The sequence below is a fragment of the Rattus norvegicus genome, chromosome 7 (genome assembly GCF_021556685.1).
Source record: "Rattus norvegicus strain SHRSP/BbbUtx chromosome 7, alternate assembly SHRSP_T2T, whole genome shotgun sequence".
NCBI lineage: Eukaryota > Metazoa > Chordata > Mammalia > Rodentia > Muridae > Rattus > Rattus norvegicus.
The window spans coordinates 143,070,028-143,081,854 of NC_141540.1; the positions used below are offsets into that span (position 1 = coordinate 143,070,028).

At 52.4% G+C, this 11,827-nt stretch overlaps 1 protein-coding gene across 4 annotated transcripts; it reads right to left on the reverse strand.

Moving 5' to 3' along the window:
• Positions 1-683: 683 nt before the first annotated feature.
• On the reverse strand, positions 684-10,915 carry Sp7 (Sp7 transcription factor). Of its 4 annotated transcripts, none has more exons than XM_087556861.1 (3): positions 10,621-10,915; positions 10,120-10,147; positions 684-3,499 (listed from the first exon to the last, which is right to left on the reverse strand). In XM_087556861.1, exons 2-3 carry the CDS (start codon positions 10,138-10,140, stop codon positions 2,234-2,236), a joined length of 1,287 nt encoding a protein of 428 aa, XP_087412987.1. In that variant the 5' UTR covers positions 10,141-10,147; positions 10,621-10,915; the 3' UTR covers positions 684-2,233. The 4 variants fall into 4 exon arrangements, with proteins under 4 accessions (XP_087412987.1, XP_087412986.1, NP_001032721.1 ...); XM_087556860.1 differs by having other exon boundaries at positions 10,120-10,431; NM_001037632.1 differs by lacking the exon at positions 10,120-10,147 and having other exon boundaries at positions 2,234-3,499; positions 10,621-10,859.
• Between the last annotated feature and the right edge of the window lie 912 nt (positions 10,916-11,827).

An 11,827-nucleotide genomic window follows, 5' to 3' on the forward strand; every position in this document is an offset into this window, starting at 1 on the left:
GCCGCGCGCCGGGCCAGAAGGCTTAGGATCTTGCACCTGGGCAAGGGCACGGGAAGCGCAGGGTGGGGTCGCCTTCGGATACCGAGCCTCCACTTGGGCAGCGGGGTGGACGGCAGTCCTGGTGCCGCAGCCTGGGAAAGTGCTCCATGCACCCCCTCAGCCCAGCGGGGGAGCCCTGGGGCGGGGGCCGCACAAAGCCCTATTGTGGCTTGGGGGACGGAGGCCACAGAGTGGCTTTTGTTCCTCCTCTAACTCCGAGGCAGGCACGACTGATTGCAGGCCCCGGGCAGGGGGCGGGTTAGGTGCCAGGCAGGTCAGCCAGCCGGGAGTCTCACCACAGCCGCGCTGCGGCTGCGCTGCGTGCTAATCCATACTGTGACCGCAGTTCTAATACTCAGGCCGGGTCACTGCCCAGACCAAGATTGGTGAACTGAGAAAGAGCCGCGGAAGAAAGCACTCGGCCTTCCCGATGCCCCGGATAGCCCTACGCGACTAAAAATTCAACTCCGTGAGAGAGTCGGGACGACCAAGTGTTATCCCTTTTAAAAAATTTTTTTAAACTTTCGGCGTGAAGCAGAATCATGCTGGATTAAACATCTACCACACGAAGTTCCCGCTTTGCTAAGGAAGTGACCCGTAGCCCATCCATCTCCCTCTTCTCACTCCTTTCTCACCAGACACAATTTCAAATCGAACTTTTATTTATTAAATTAAAGAGAGAGAGAGAGAGAGAGAGAGAGAGAGAGAGAGAGAGAGAGAAAGATTCCACAAAGGGATGATCCCTTCAACGGTGTTATATGCCCTTCCCAGACTCCACTGGCTTTACCCTTTGTCTTGGGGCCTAGAAGGAGCAGGGGACAGAACAGGAAGATCCAAAAGTTTCAGGAAAGGCATTCAAAGGCACAAGCGGCTTTAAAAGTCACTGGAGTGGAGTGGAACCTCCTAGATTGGGGGACTGTGGATGTTTATAGTTTAGGGACCTCTGTCCTGTTATAAATTCTTTCTCATGGCTTCTAGGCACCAGGCCTTGCACATAGTAAGCACTCAATAAATACTTGGTTTATTTGAATTTGATCCCAGAGAAAGCCTTTGCCCACCTACTTTTTCAGGAGGGGCACCTCCAAACCAAAATCCTCCTGTTAGATGGGCTCTCCAAAGAACTCGTTTAAGATGGCAGCTGCAAGCTCTCCATAACCATGACAACAAGGGAATAGCCTGATGAGGTCACAGGGTATGAGAAGAGGGTCAGTTGAAGAACCTGCTCTGTGGTCAAGAGAGCTGGGGTACATTCCAGTCCTCCCCTCCATAGGACTTGAAGTTTCACAGCTTCTGGCTGGGGCTTGAGATCTTAGTGACTGCCTCACAGAGAGACACCCACATAAACTAAAAGAGGCCTAACAACCCAAAACTCCGCTGAAAAAGAAACTCAGAGACCTCGATGATAGAAATCTACGAAGGTCTCCACTATCATTTGTCTATCTATACACAGATGCATTTGTCTAGAATACCCTTAGCACAAAAAAAAAAAAAAAGATTCCCTTTCCCTCTCCAGCTCACTGTACCTGACCCGTCATCATAACTTAGATAAATAGAATTATTATTATTATTATTCTTTACTCCTGGCGCACAGGGGCTAAGTACTCAAGGCTGGGGGACAGCCTCCCTGACCTTGGGGTCACCCCATCTTTGGGATCAGATCCCCATTGGGCTTCCCCGTTCTTGGCACTCTGCTCGCAGCCAGGTTACTAACACCAATCTCCTTAACTCTGGTTCCTAATGAAGAACCACCAAGGGGGCAATAAATTATCATCATCATCATCATCATCATCATCATCATCATCATCATCATCGTGTTTGTTTTAAAAAAGCTCAAGAGAATGGAAAGCGGGGGGGGGGGGAATCGGGGCGACAGCCTGGAAGCTTCCGGGAAAGTGGCAAATAGGGTTGGGAAGCAGAAAGATTGAATGGCAAAGAATTAATGAGAAAATGATGTGCGGCCAGATGGAAGCTGTGAAGAACAGGGGCAGCGAAGAAAGAGTTCAGGAGGTCAGAGCATGGGAACTAGGCACGGGCAAAGGCCTGAGAGGAATTTGGCTAAGACAGAAGAGTGAGGAGACATGCAAAGAGAAAGCCTAAGGGATCAGAGAGAGATCCCCCAGAGTATGGCATGGCATGCATAGGAGAGAGCGAGGGACAAGAGGACCCTGGAGCTGGAGATCTTCCTCTGCCCAGCTCAGATCTCTAGCAGGTTGCTCTGCTCTGGGCTGCCTCCAGGGGCTTTTTCTGGGGGTGCAGGCGAGGTGGAAGATCGGGGCGGCTGATTGGCTTCTTCTTCCCCGACGCTGCGACCCTCCCCCAGCTCCTTAGGGCCACTTGGGGGCGGCCCGGGACCTGGCTCCCCGTGGGTGCGCTGATGTTTGCTCAAGTGGTCGCTTCGGGTAAAGCGCTTGGAGCAGAGCAGACAGGTGAACTTCTTCTCCCGGGTGTGAGTGCGCACGTGGCGCTCCAGCTCGTCAGAGCGGGTGAACCTCTTGCCACAGAAAAGCCAGTTGCAGACGAAAGGCCTCTCGCCAGTGTGCCAGCGCAAGTGGGCTTTCAGATGCGAAGCCTTGCCGTACACCTTGCCGCAGCCGGGGATGTGGCAGCTGTGAATGGGCTTCTTCCTCAGCCCAGCCGCTGCTGCCCCCAGCCGCTCTAGCTCCTGACAGTTGGGGCAGTCGCAGGTAGAACGCCCTGCCCCACTGCCTGCATATCCACCACTGCCCCCTGTGCCTGCACCCCGGGGAGGTTTGCCTGCACCACTCCCCTCCAGTTGCCCACTATTGCCAACTGCCTTGGGCTTATAGACATCTTGGGGTAGGACATGCTGGGGACCTGGTTGCAAGAGGTGGGGTGCTGGATAGGGAGCTGGGTTAAGGGGGGCAAAGTCAGACGGGTAAGTAGGCAGCTGGGGGTTCAGTGGAGGCTGGGCAGGGCCTGTGGACAGTGTCCCTTGCAGCCCATCACCCTGGCCCTGCCCACCACCTAACCAATTGCCCCCAGGGTGCATGTCCCACCAAGGGGTAGGAGTGTTGCCAGGACCTGGTGAGATGCCTGCATGGATGCCCGCCTTGTACCAGGAGCCGTAGGGATGGGACATATCCAAGGACGTGTAGACACTAGGCAGGCAGTCAGAAGAGCTGTGCCCCTTCGGCACCAGCAGCCCCGGGTCTTGGGCACCAGTGGGCCCAGGAAATGAGTGGGGAAAGGGTGGGTAGTCATTGGCATAGCCAGAGGCCGGGGCCGGGGGACTGCCTGCAGGGGAGAGGAGTCCATTGGTGCTTGAGAAGGGAGCTGGGTAGGCGTCCCCCATGGTTTTGGGGGCTGAAAGGTCAGTGTATGGCTTCTTTGTGCCTCCTTTTCCCAGGGCTGTTGAGTCTCGCAGAGGGCTGGAGCCACCAAACTTGCTGCAGGCTGCTGTCAGCATGGCCAGGGGACTGGAGCCATAGTGAGCTTCTTCCTGGAGAGAGAGAGAGAGAGAGGCACCGCTTAGGAGGGAGGAAGAGAGGATAGAGGGAAGGGCATAGCTATGAGTCTGAGACCTACAAACATGGAGAACAGCACAGGGTTTTGGGAGAGGAAGAGGAAAGGGACCTGGAGGCGAGACTGCCAGTGGGGCCCGGCAAGCCTGGTGCTCTAGCCCGGCAGACAGGAAGAAGAGCCTCCAGTGGAGTCCACAGGGGTGTACAAGTGTCTCCCAGGAAGAGCTGAAACAAAGGAAGCAGCCAGCTGGCTGAGGTAAGATTTAGGGGCCTGACCTAGGAGAGTGGATATGAAGCAGACAGAAGCCCAGCCAGGGACTCTTTAGTTGTATGGCCTGGATGAGGTGGCAGTCATTTATAATATCCTAGCACTCAGGAGGCAGAAGTAAAGATCAGAACCGCAGGTCACCCTCAGCTACACTGCAAATTCCAGGCTACATAGACCCTGTCTCAAAAACAAGCAAGCTCGGTGTGGTGGCAGGAGTTCAAGGCCAGCCTGGCCTACATGGTAAGTTCCAGAACAGCCGGAGCTATGTAGAAAGACCCTGACTCAAAAACAAACAAACTAGCCTCGCCCCTCAGCAGGCTGAGCCCAGGAGTCTTTGAGACCAGCTTGGTCAGCACAGCAAGGACACCGTCTTCCATACCTTCTCCAGGGAAAGCAGTGTGGGGGGCACAGAGAGAAGCAACGGTGTTGGGACATCCTACCCCATTCCAGATTTTCCTGTCTTCACCTCAATTCTATTTCCGGTCTCTGTTTCAGCTCCTGACTAAGGAGCCACTGTCTCCCCATCTCCCTGAGGTCAGATCCACATGTCCCTAGTGAAGAATCTCTTGGCGTGCACTCTGGACCCGGGAAGGTAGAGGAAGGGACAGCGGAGACACTGGGACATTGAGAGGGAACAGGGCCTCAGCCAAGCCTGGGTTGTGGTGAAGCAAGAAATGTCTTTTAAGCAGTGGCTGGGCATCACCAGCTAGCGTCCCTTTGAGCAGTGAGAGACTACAAAGTCCTCAGGACGCTCTGAGACAGGGAGCTAAGACCCTAGACACAGCTTCAGTGTCCCCCAAGGTGTAGTACATGGGATTGGTCTGCACCTCACCATTCAAGTGCTGTGAATGAAGTAAAACATGAAAGTGGGATGGAGGGGGGTGGTTAGAAACACAGAGGTAGCTGGTCAGTGACCGCACACATCTTTAGTCCCAGCACTCCAGAAGCAGAGGCAGGCGGGTCTCTATGAGTTCAAGGTCAGTCTAGACTACAGAGCAAGTTCTAAGACAGCCAGGACTACACAGAAAAACCCTGCCTCAGGAAGGAAGGAAGGAAGAAGAAAAGAAAGAAAGAAAGAGCTCCTTAATACCTACCAAACTGCTATGACCAATCTGACCCCCCTCATAACACCATCCCTCAATGACAACCATCCCTCAGGACCTCCTGGTACCCTCTTTAGGTTAGAATCAGAACCACTTATGAAGAAATACACTTCAGCATCCTTGGTTAATATGTATGAGATCCTGGGTTCAACCAAATCGACTTATAAAAAAGAGAAAAAAAATAAGAAGCATTTTTCTTTTTTTTTTTTCCCCCGAGCTGGGGATCAAACCCAGGGCCTTGCCCTTGCTAGGCAAGTGCTCTACCACTGAGCTAAGTCCCCAACCCAAGAAGCATCTTTCAAAAGCTGGACTATATGGGACCAGCGAGATGGCCCAATGGGTAAAGGCATTTGCTGCTAAGCCTGGTGACCTAAAGTCAATCCCCACAACCCACATGCTAGAAGGAGAGACTCCCACAAAGTTGTCCTCAGACTTCTTCAGATGCTTTGGCATGGCATTCCCATAAACCTACCCTACCCTCCCTCTCTCCCTCTCTGCCTCCCCCCGCCCCGTGTGTGTGTGTGTGTGTGTGTGTGTGTGTGTGTGTGTGTGTGTGTGTGTGTTTTACCAAAAATTTTTTAAAAGCTAGCCATTGGGACTTGAAGGATGGCTTGGAAGTTAAGAGCACTTACTGTTCTTCCAGAGAGCTGGGTTTGGATTCCCAGCACCCATGTGGTAGCTCAAAGTCATCTGTCACTCTAGTCCCAAGTGATCCTACTCCCTCTTCTGGCTCCACAGACACCAGGAACACACACATACATGTGACCAAAACACCCATACACATAAAAATTTTTTTAAAAAGTGCTAGACGTGGTGGTACACACCTCTAATCAGAGCACTGGGGAAGCAGAGGCAGGCAAATCTCTGAATTCGTTCAAGACCAGCCTATCAGCAAGTTCTAGGACAGCTGGAGCTACAGAAAAGAAAAATCTAATTGTCCAGTGCCTTCCTAGTAAAACATATGAAGGAGGAGAGAATCCAGGGCTCTCAGATACACGACGCCAAATCTTAGCGGTAACCAACACTGGTGTCTCAAGGTTTCAGTGAAGGTGTGTGTGATCACTATACTGCACTCCTGCCCAATTCATTCATATTCTCTCTCTCTCTCTCTCTCTCTCTCTCTCTCTCTCTCTCTCTCTCTCTCTCTCCTTTCTCTCTCTCTCTGGACCTGCCAATCCTATAGGCTCTCAATAAGAGCCACCAAAACCTTGTCCAACAGTAAGTAACCCCCTGGGCTTTCCCAGTAAGACTTTCCCTGGATCTGCTAATGACCCAAGCCAAGAGAGAGCTGATAGGGACTGGAGTCAAACTTAGTATGAAGGAGAGGTAGCAACATGGGAGTTCAAAGACGCATGAGGCACAAAACCATGGGACACAAAGTCCAGTGTGCCTGAGGAACTGCTGTGGAAAGCTCCGCAGGACAGAGAAGGCGGGCCCCTAAGGGAGAAGTTTGCATTAAGAGGCAGAAATGGACAGGAACGTTAAAAGACAAAAGGGAGGGAGAGCGAGGGAAGCAGAATAAACAAAGGAGAGGTGGTAAGAGATCCTGGGCCAGAAAAGCTAAGGAAAACACAGGAGGTGAAGAAAGAGGGAGCGGGAGGACAGCGTAGACTTCCCACCCAAGAGAAACCCACCATGGCGATGGGCCCCAGAAAACCCCCGGACCAGGCCACTCCTCCCTCCTTCTCCCCTTAGTTGCTGCCCCCTCCCCCCCTGCCCAGCATGGCCCTGCTCGGCTCCAGCTCCGGTGGCTTCCCTGCGGTCGGTTTATTTTTAAAAACGCCGACGCGGTCCCCCGCCTGCCCGGCCCTCACACTGTGGCCACAAGGGCCTCAGCCAAGCCCAGGGACCCCACCCAGCTGTGGGGAGGTAGGGAGGGGTGAAAGAAGACAGCCAACCCTAAGCTGACATGAGACCCCGACTTTGGGGAGCAAGGCCAACGCGGCCCCTGAAGGCCAGAAAGAAAAACCAAAGTACTGGACCGCGCGTGGAGCCAAGCGCTGAAGTTCCTTCATATCCTCAGTCTCCTTTTCGGGCTGATTGCTCGCTCTGCGAGAGCCTAGGGAGAAGATTCAGGGTTCTGAGCATGCGCTCCTTACCTGGCCATATGCATTACCTTGTAGTACCCGGGACACCCACTCTCCAGTTTCCCTGTCCCTATCCCTATTCTACCACCCTTTAAAATAAAGGGCTTAGCCTCGCATAGCGGTGCATGGCGGTGCATGCCTTCAATCCCATCACTCAGAGGCAGGAGGGCAGATCTCTGTGAGTTTGAGGCCTGCCTAGTCCAAATAGTCTAACCCTAACCCAGAGTTCCAGGACAGTCATAGTGAGACTTTGTCTCAAAAACTGAAAATGGCCAAGCTGGGAGGTGGTGACCTGCACCTTTAACCCCAGTGCTCTGCTCGGGAGGCAGAGGCAGGCAGATCTCTGAGTTTGAGGCTAGACTGGTCTACAGAGCAAGTTCCAGACAGCAGGGGCTACACAAAGAAACCCTGTCTGGGAGGCTGGGAGGGAGGGAGATGGGGCTGCCACTACATATGTTGAACACCAAGGGTCCCTGTCCCTAGCTCCCAGCTTTCTCCCCAGTTTCTTCATTCCCCCAGCTTTGCAGTTTTTAAAAACCAGTTTCTCTTATTATGAGTATTTTTTAGAGGCTAGGAATTGGACCCCAGGTCCCTTCCCTGCTGAGCGACCACACTAGCACTGAGCTGTATCTGTCTCTAGCATGAGTTTCCCAGTTCATTGCCTAGTGTCCTTCCCTCAACTCTCCCTCTTCTCTGATCCCCTGCTACGTGTCTTACCCCCAGCAGCTGAGTCCCTTCTCTGAACCCCTAACCCCTCCCACTGCTGAAGAACCAACTCGTAGCAGGCAGAGGGATTGGGGAGGAGGTAAAGCACCCAGGATCCTAAAAGCTAGGTAAGAGGAACAGAAACTGCCAGGTAACTCCAGCACTGGGGAAGCAGAGCTAGACAGATCTCTGTGAGTTTGAGGCCAGCCTGGTCTACATAGTAAGTTCCAGGACAGTCAGGGCTATGAAGGAAGACCCTGCCTCAAAAAAATAAATAAATACGTGAATAGATAATAAATAACTAAAAAGAAAGAAAAAACAAATGGAGAGACGGGGTGTCTTTACGTTAGGGAGTCTCCTGTTCACACAGAATAGGGGGGAACCAAAAGTTTAGCATCCGTGACACATTCTATTGCCAAATGCTTCCCCAAGCCTGTGTCTTTTCAGAAAGCCTCTGAACTGCCCCTCCCCCAGGCAAGAATGCCACGCTGGCAGGGCAGGGGCAGTGTCCACGGATATGGACCGACAGGGCGAACCCAGGACTTATATGCCCCTCTTTCCTCCTGCTTCCTCAAAACCATTGTTTCAATGGTGGCTCAACATAAAGTCTGTTGAGTAAAAATAATAACAACAATGATAATAATAATGACGATGATAAAGGTTCGGCAGGCTCCCAGGAAAGCCTGCCCACTTGAATTTAATTCCCAGAATCCAAGGTGGAATTAGAAGACTGATTCTCAAACGTTCTCCTCTGCCCTCCCTCCACACACAAGCAGCGGCACACGTGTGCCCACTATGGTCATACATATAAGTAATAAGGAATAAATTTAGAGTCTGTTGGGGGGAAAGGGCATGGTAACAATCTGTTCACGATGCAGCTGAAAGTGGATCTCTGTACTTGGGCTACCTGCTTACAGAATGTGGCCACCCACTGGCTCATATGCCACTACCTCAAACTCAGTCATAAAGTCCTTATCTCATAGTCTTACAGACACCATTTCTCATCTGGGCTAAGTACTAACACAATCCAGCTTGTGTGTGTACATGCACTCTTGTGGTCCCACACACAGGTAAAGTCAGCAACAAGTATAACAATGTATCTAACATAGGTAAGCCAGTGGATGCTTAAGTTCAAAAGCTTCCTGCTGAGGCAGGCGGGTGTACACACACACACACACACACACACACACACACACACCACACACACACACACCCTCTCCTTCAGGTTGAACTAGTCAGCTTTCTGATGAGTCAATCAGCAAGGGCTAAGTCACTCCTGGGACCTGAGGTAGGGTTCCCAGAACAGAGATTTTGTTGGTTTGGTTTGATCTTGAGACAGGGTTTCTCTGTGTAGCTCTGGCTTTCTTGGGGCTCTCCATGTAGAATTAGGCTGGCCTTGAACTCACCTGCTTCTGCTTCTGCCTCCCAAGTGTTGGGATTAAAGATCTGTGTCACTACATTGGACTGAGATAAGGCCCCGTGAATAGGGACGATTTGAGGCTCCTGGAGGGCACTGACATTCAAGGAGTATTATCTCACCCCAGATTTCTCCAGAGATACCCTGAAAGCAGCCCAGAGATGGTGACACAGAAACACTGGGAGATGAGGAAGAACTCAGGCTCTGAGTGACTTGAGTCCTCCCTTCTAACTCTATGTCTTGGGTACCCCAGAAGCCCTGACAAAGTTAATCCTAATTTCTCAAGATCCTAAACTCACATGGTACCCTGGTTCGCTTCATCTTCAGAACCAAAGAGGCAAGGGACACTGCTGGGGTCCCAGTCTGGAAGGGAAGTGGCCCAGTCCTCCCTGGAGCCTCCCACTCCCAAAATAGAGCTTAGTTTGTCTTTGGCTGAAAGCTAAATATTTGTGAGCCGGGCAAGCGGCCTCAGACCCTGTCCCTCCTCCTTGCTTCCCTCTCAGTCCTGGGCTCAGTTCCCCTGGCCAGCCCCCCACATGCAGGGCTGCCCTCCTCCTCTCCCACACACCAGCTCACAGGCCAGGCTCTTTCCTCAACACAGACCTGACCAGATCCTGCTTGATGTAGGAGCCCTAGACATGGGATTCCCCCTAACTCAAAGAACAGTAGCTAAAGGCTTCTCTGTGCCCACTCAGACATCGTCCACTGTCACTTTACCTGTTCTCCCTGCCCATCCCCTCTCTTCCCTTTCTCTCACTCATGTGGCTTACATGACCTTAGGGGCCTTGGCTTTCTCCTTCTTTGACTGCTGCCCTCTGACCCCTGTCTCTGTTCCTCTTCCTTGCTTGTACCCTCTGCTTGCCCCTTCTAGGACCCCACTCCTCCTCTTCGTGAGAAGGACCCTGGAAGTGAGTAGCAGTGCAGCTACTGTCTGTGTGAGCCGAGGGGGTGGAGTAGGCATGGATTAGGACCAGGAAGATTGTAGCTGGTTTCTTAAGGAAGAGGAGGGAACAGTTACCTCAAGCAGAGAGGACGCCATCCTCAGGCTGGGGACCGGGTCCCAAGGAGTCAGGCAGATGGAGAGAACCAGGAGCCAGTGGGAGAGGGGAAAGGGAGAGGGAGGGAGAATGGGAGAATGGGAGAGAAGAGATCTAAAGTTAGAAGGGACTGGGGGGTGGGGGTGGGGGGGCTGCTCTCTGTCTGTAGGGATCCACCCTCTAATTACAGCTTTCCCAGCGGAGAAGACTCCGGATCCAATGAGGAAGGCGAGAGAGGGAGGCAGAGGGTCCAAATTTCCTGCTCCATTTGCTGAGCTCCCCAAAGAAGGGATCTGGGAGGGAGAGAAGAAAAGGGGTGCCCAGGGACCGTGTGGGAAGCAGGAACACGGGCAAGCTGTCAGAGCTCCCTTGGGGTGCTACGGGGAAAGGTGAAAAGGGCTGGTAGACCCAGGTGTCCTACATACCCCAAAAATCCAATAGACAGCTGTGGGCAGTCCCCCAGAGCAGCCCAGTATCTGTACCTGGGGAGGCTAGGGTTGGCTGTCCCGTCTCCTCTCAAGAGGTCTGGCACGAAGATTACTGGCAATGGGTGGCCCGAGGGCGCTGGGAGGGATCTTCTCCTCTCTCAGGCCGGCTCACTCAGATCCAATCCTAGAATCCGACTCTTGACTCGGAGTCCTTGCCGCTACTCAGTGGCGCGGCAGCTTCTGCTGCTGCTGCTGCTGCTGCTGCTACTGCTGCTGCTGCTGCTGCTGCTGCTGTTGCTGCTACCACCGAGGCTGCTGCCGCCGCTGCCGCGCTGCTGAGGGAAGGAACAGGAGGGAAAAGGAACAAACCCCAAACCACTAATTAGAGATCTGGGGGGGGATGGGGGATTGGGGACGACACTCACACAGAAGGACTGGAACACACTGACATACACACTCATGAGCAAACACAGGGATGATGCATGAACACGTACTCACTGCTACCCACATGGGGACTGTCAATGTGATGAATGAACACAGACAAACTCATATACAATGAATATGATCACACAATGGGGGCACCTACACTACCACCTACCACCTCCCAAGCTGGTGATAGAGACTTTTTGTTCATTCAGCCACCACTAGATCAGGATGGCACTGTGCGTGTCTGTGTGTGTGCACACACACACACGTGTGACATGTGAACATGTGTGCACACACACGTGTGACATGTGAACGTGTGTGTTTTCAAATGTGTGTGTATCTGCATGTGTATGCGTGTATGTATGTGCACACCTGTGTATGTGTGCATGCACGTATGTGTGTGCACATGTATGTGTGTGCACATGTAGTGTGTGCGCGCACACGTGTGAACATGTGTGTGAACATGTGTGTCCGTGTGTCTGCATGTGTATTCGTGTATGTATGTGTATGCATGTGCATGTATGTGTATGTGTGTGTATTCATGTATGTGTGTGTCCATGTGTGTCCATGTGTGTGTATGTGTACATGTGTGAGAGTGCATTTGTGCTGTGCGCGCGCGCGTGTGTGTGTGTGTGTGTGTGTGCGTGTGTGTGTTTTGTGTGGAGTAGGAGGGATAATATGTCAAGTGTGCTTTCTTTTACTGCAATGTTTCAGTGTTTCACTGTCAATGAGTTAGTCTGGAGAGCAGGTGATGGAGAGTGGGAAGACCGCGTCTTGTTTGCAGATGAGGGCAGCCTCGATTTCACTGTTAAGCAATGAGACCCACCTCAGTTTG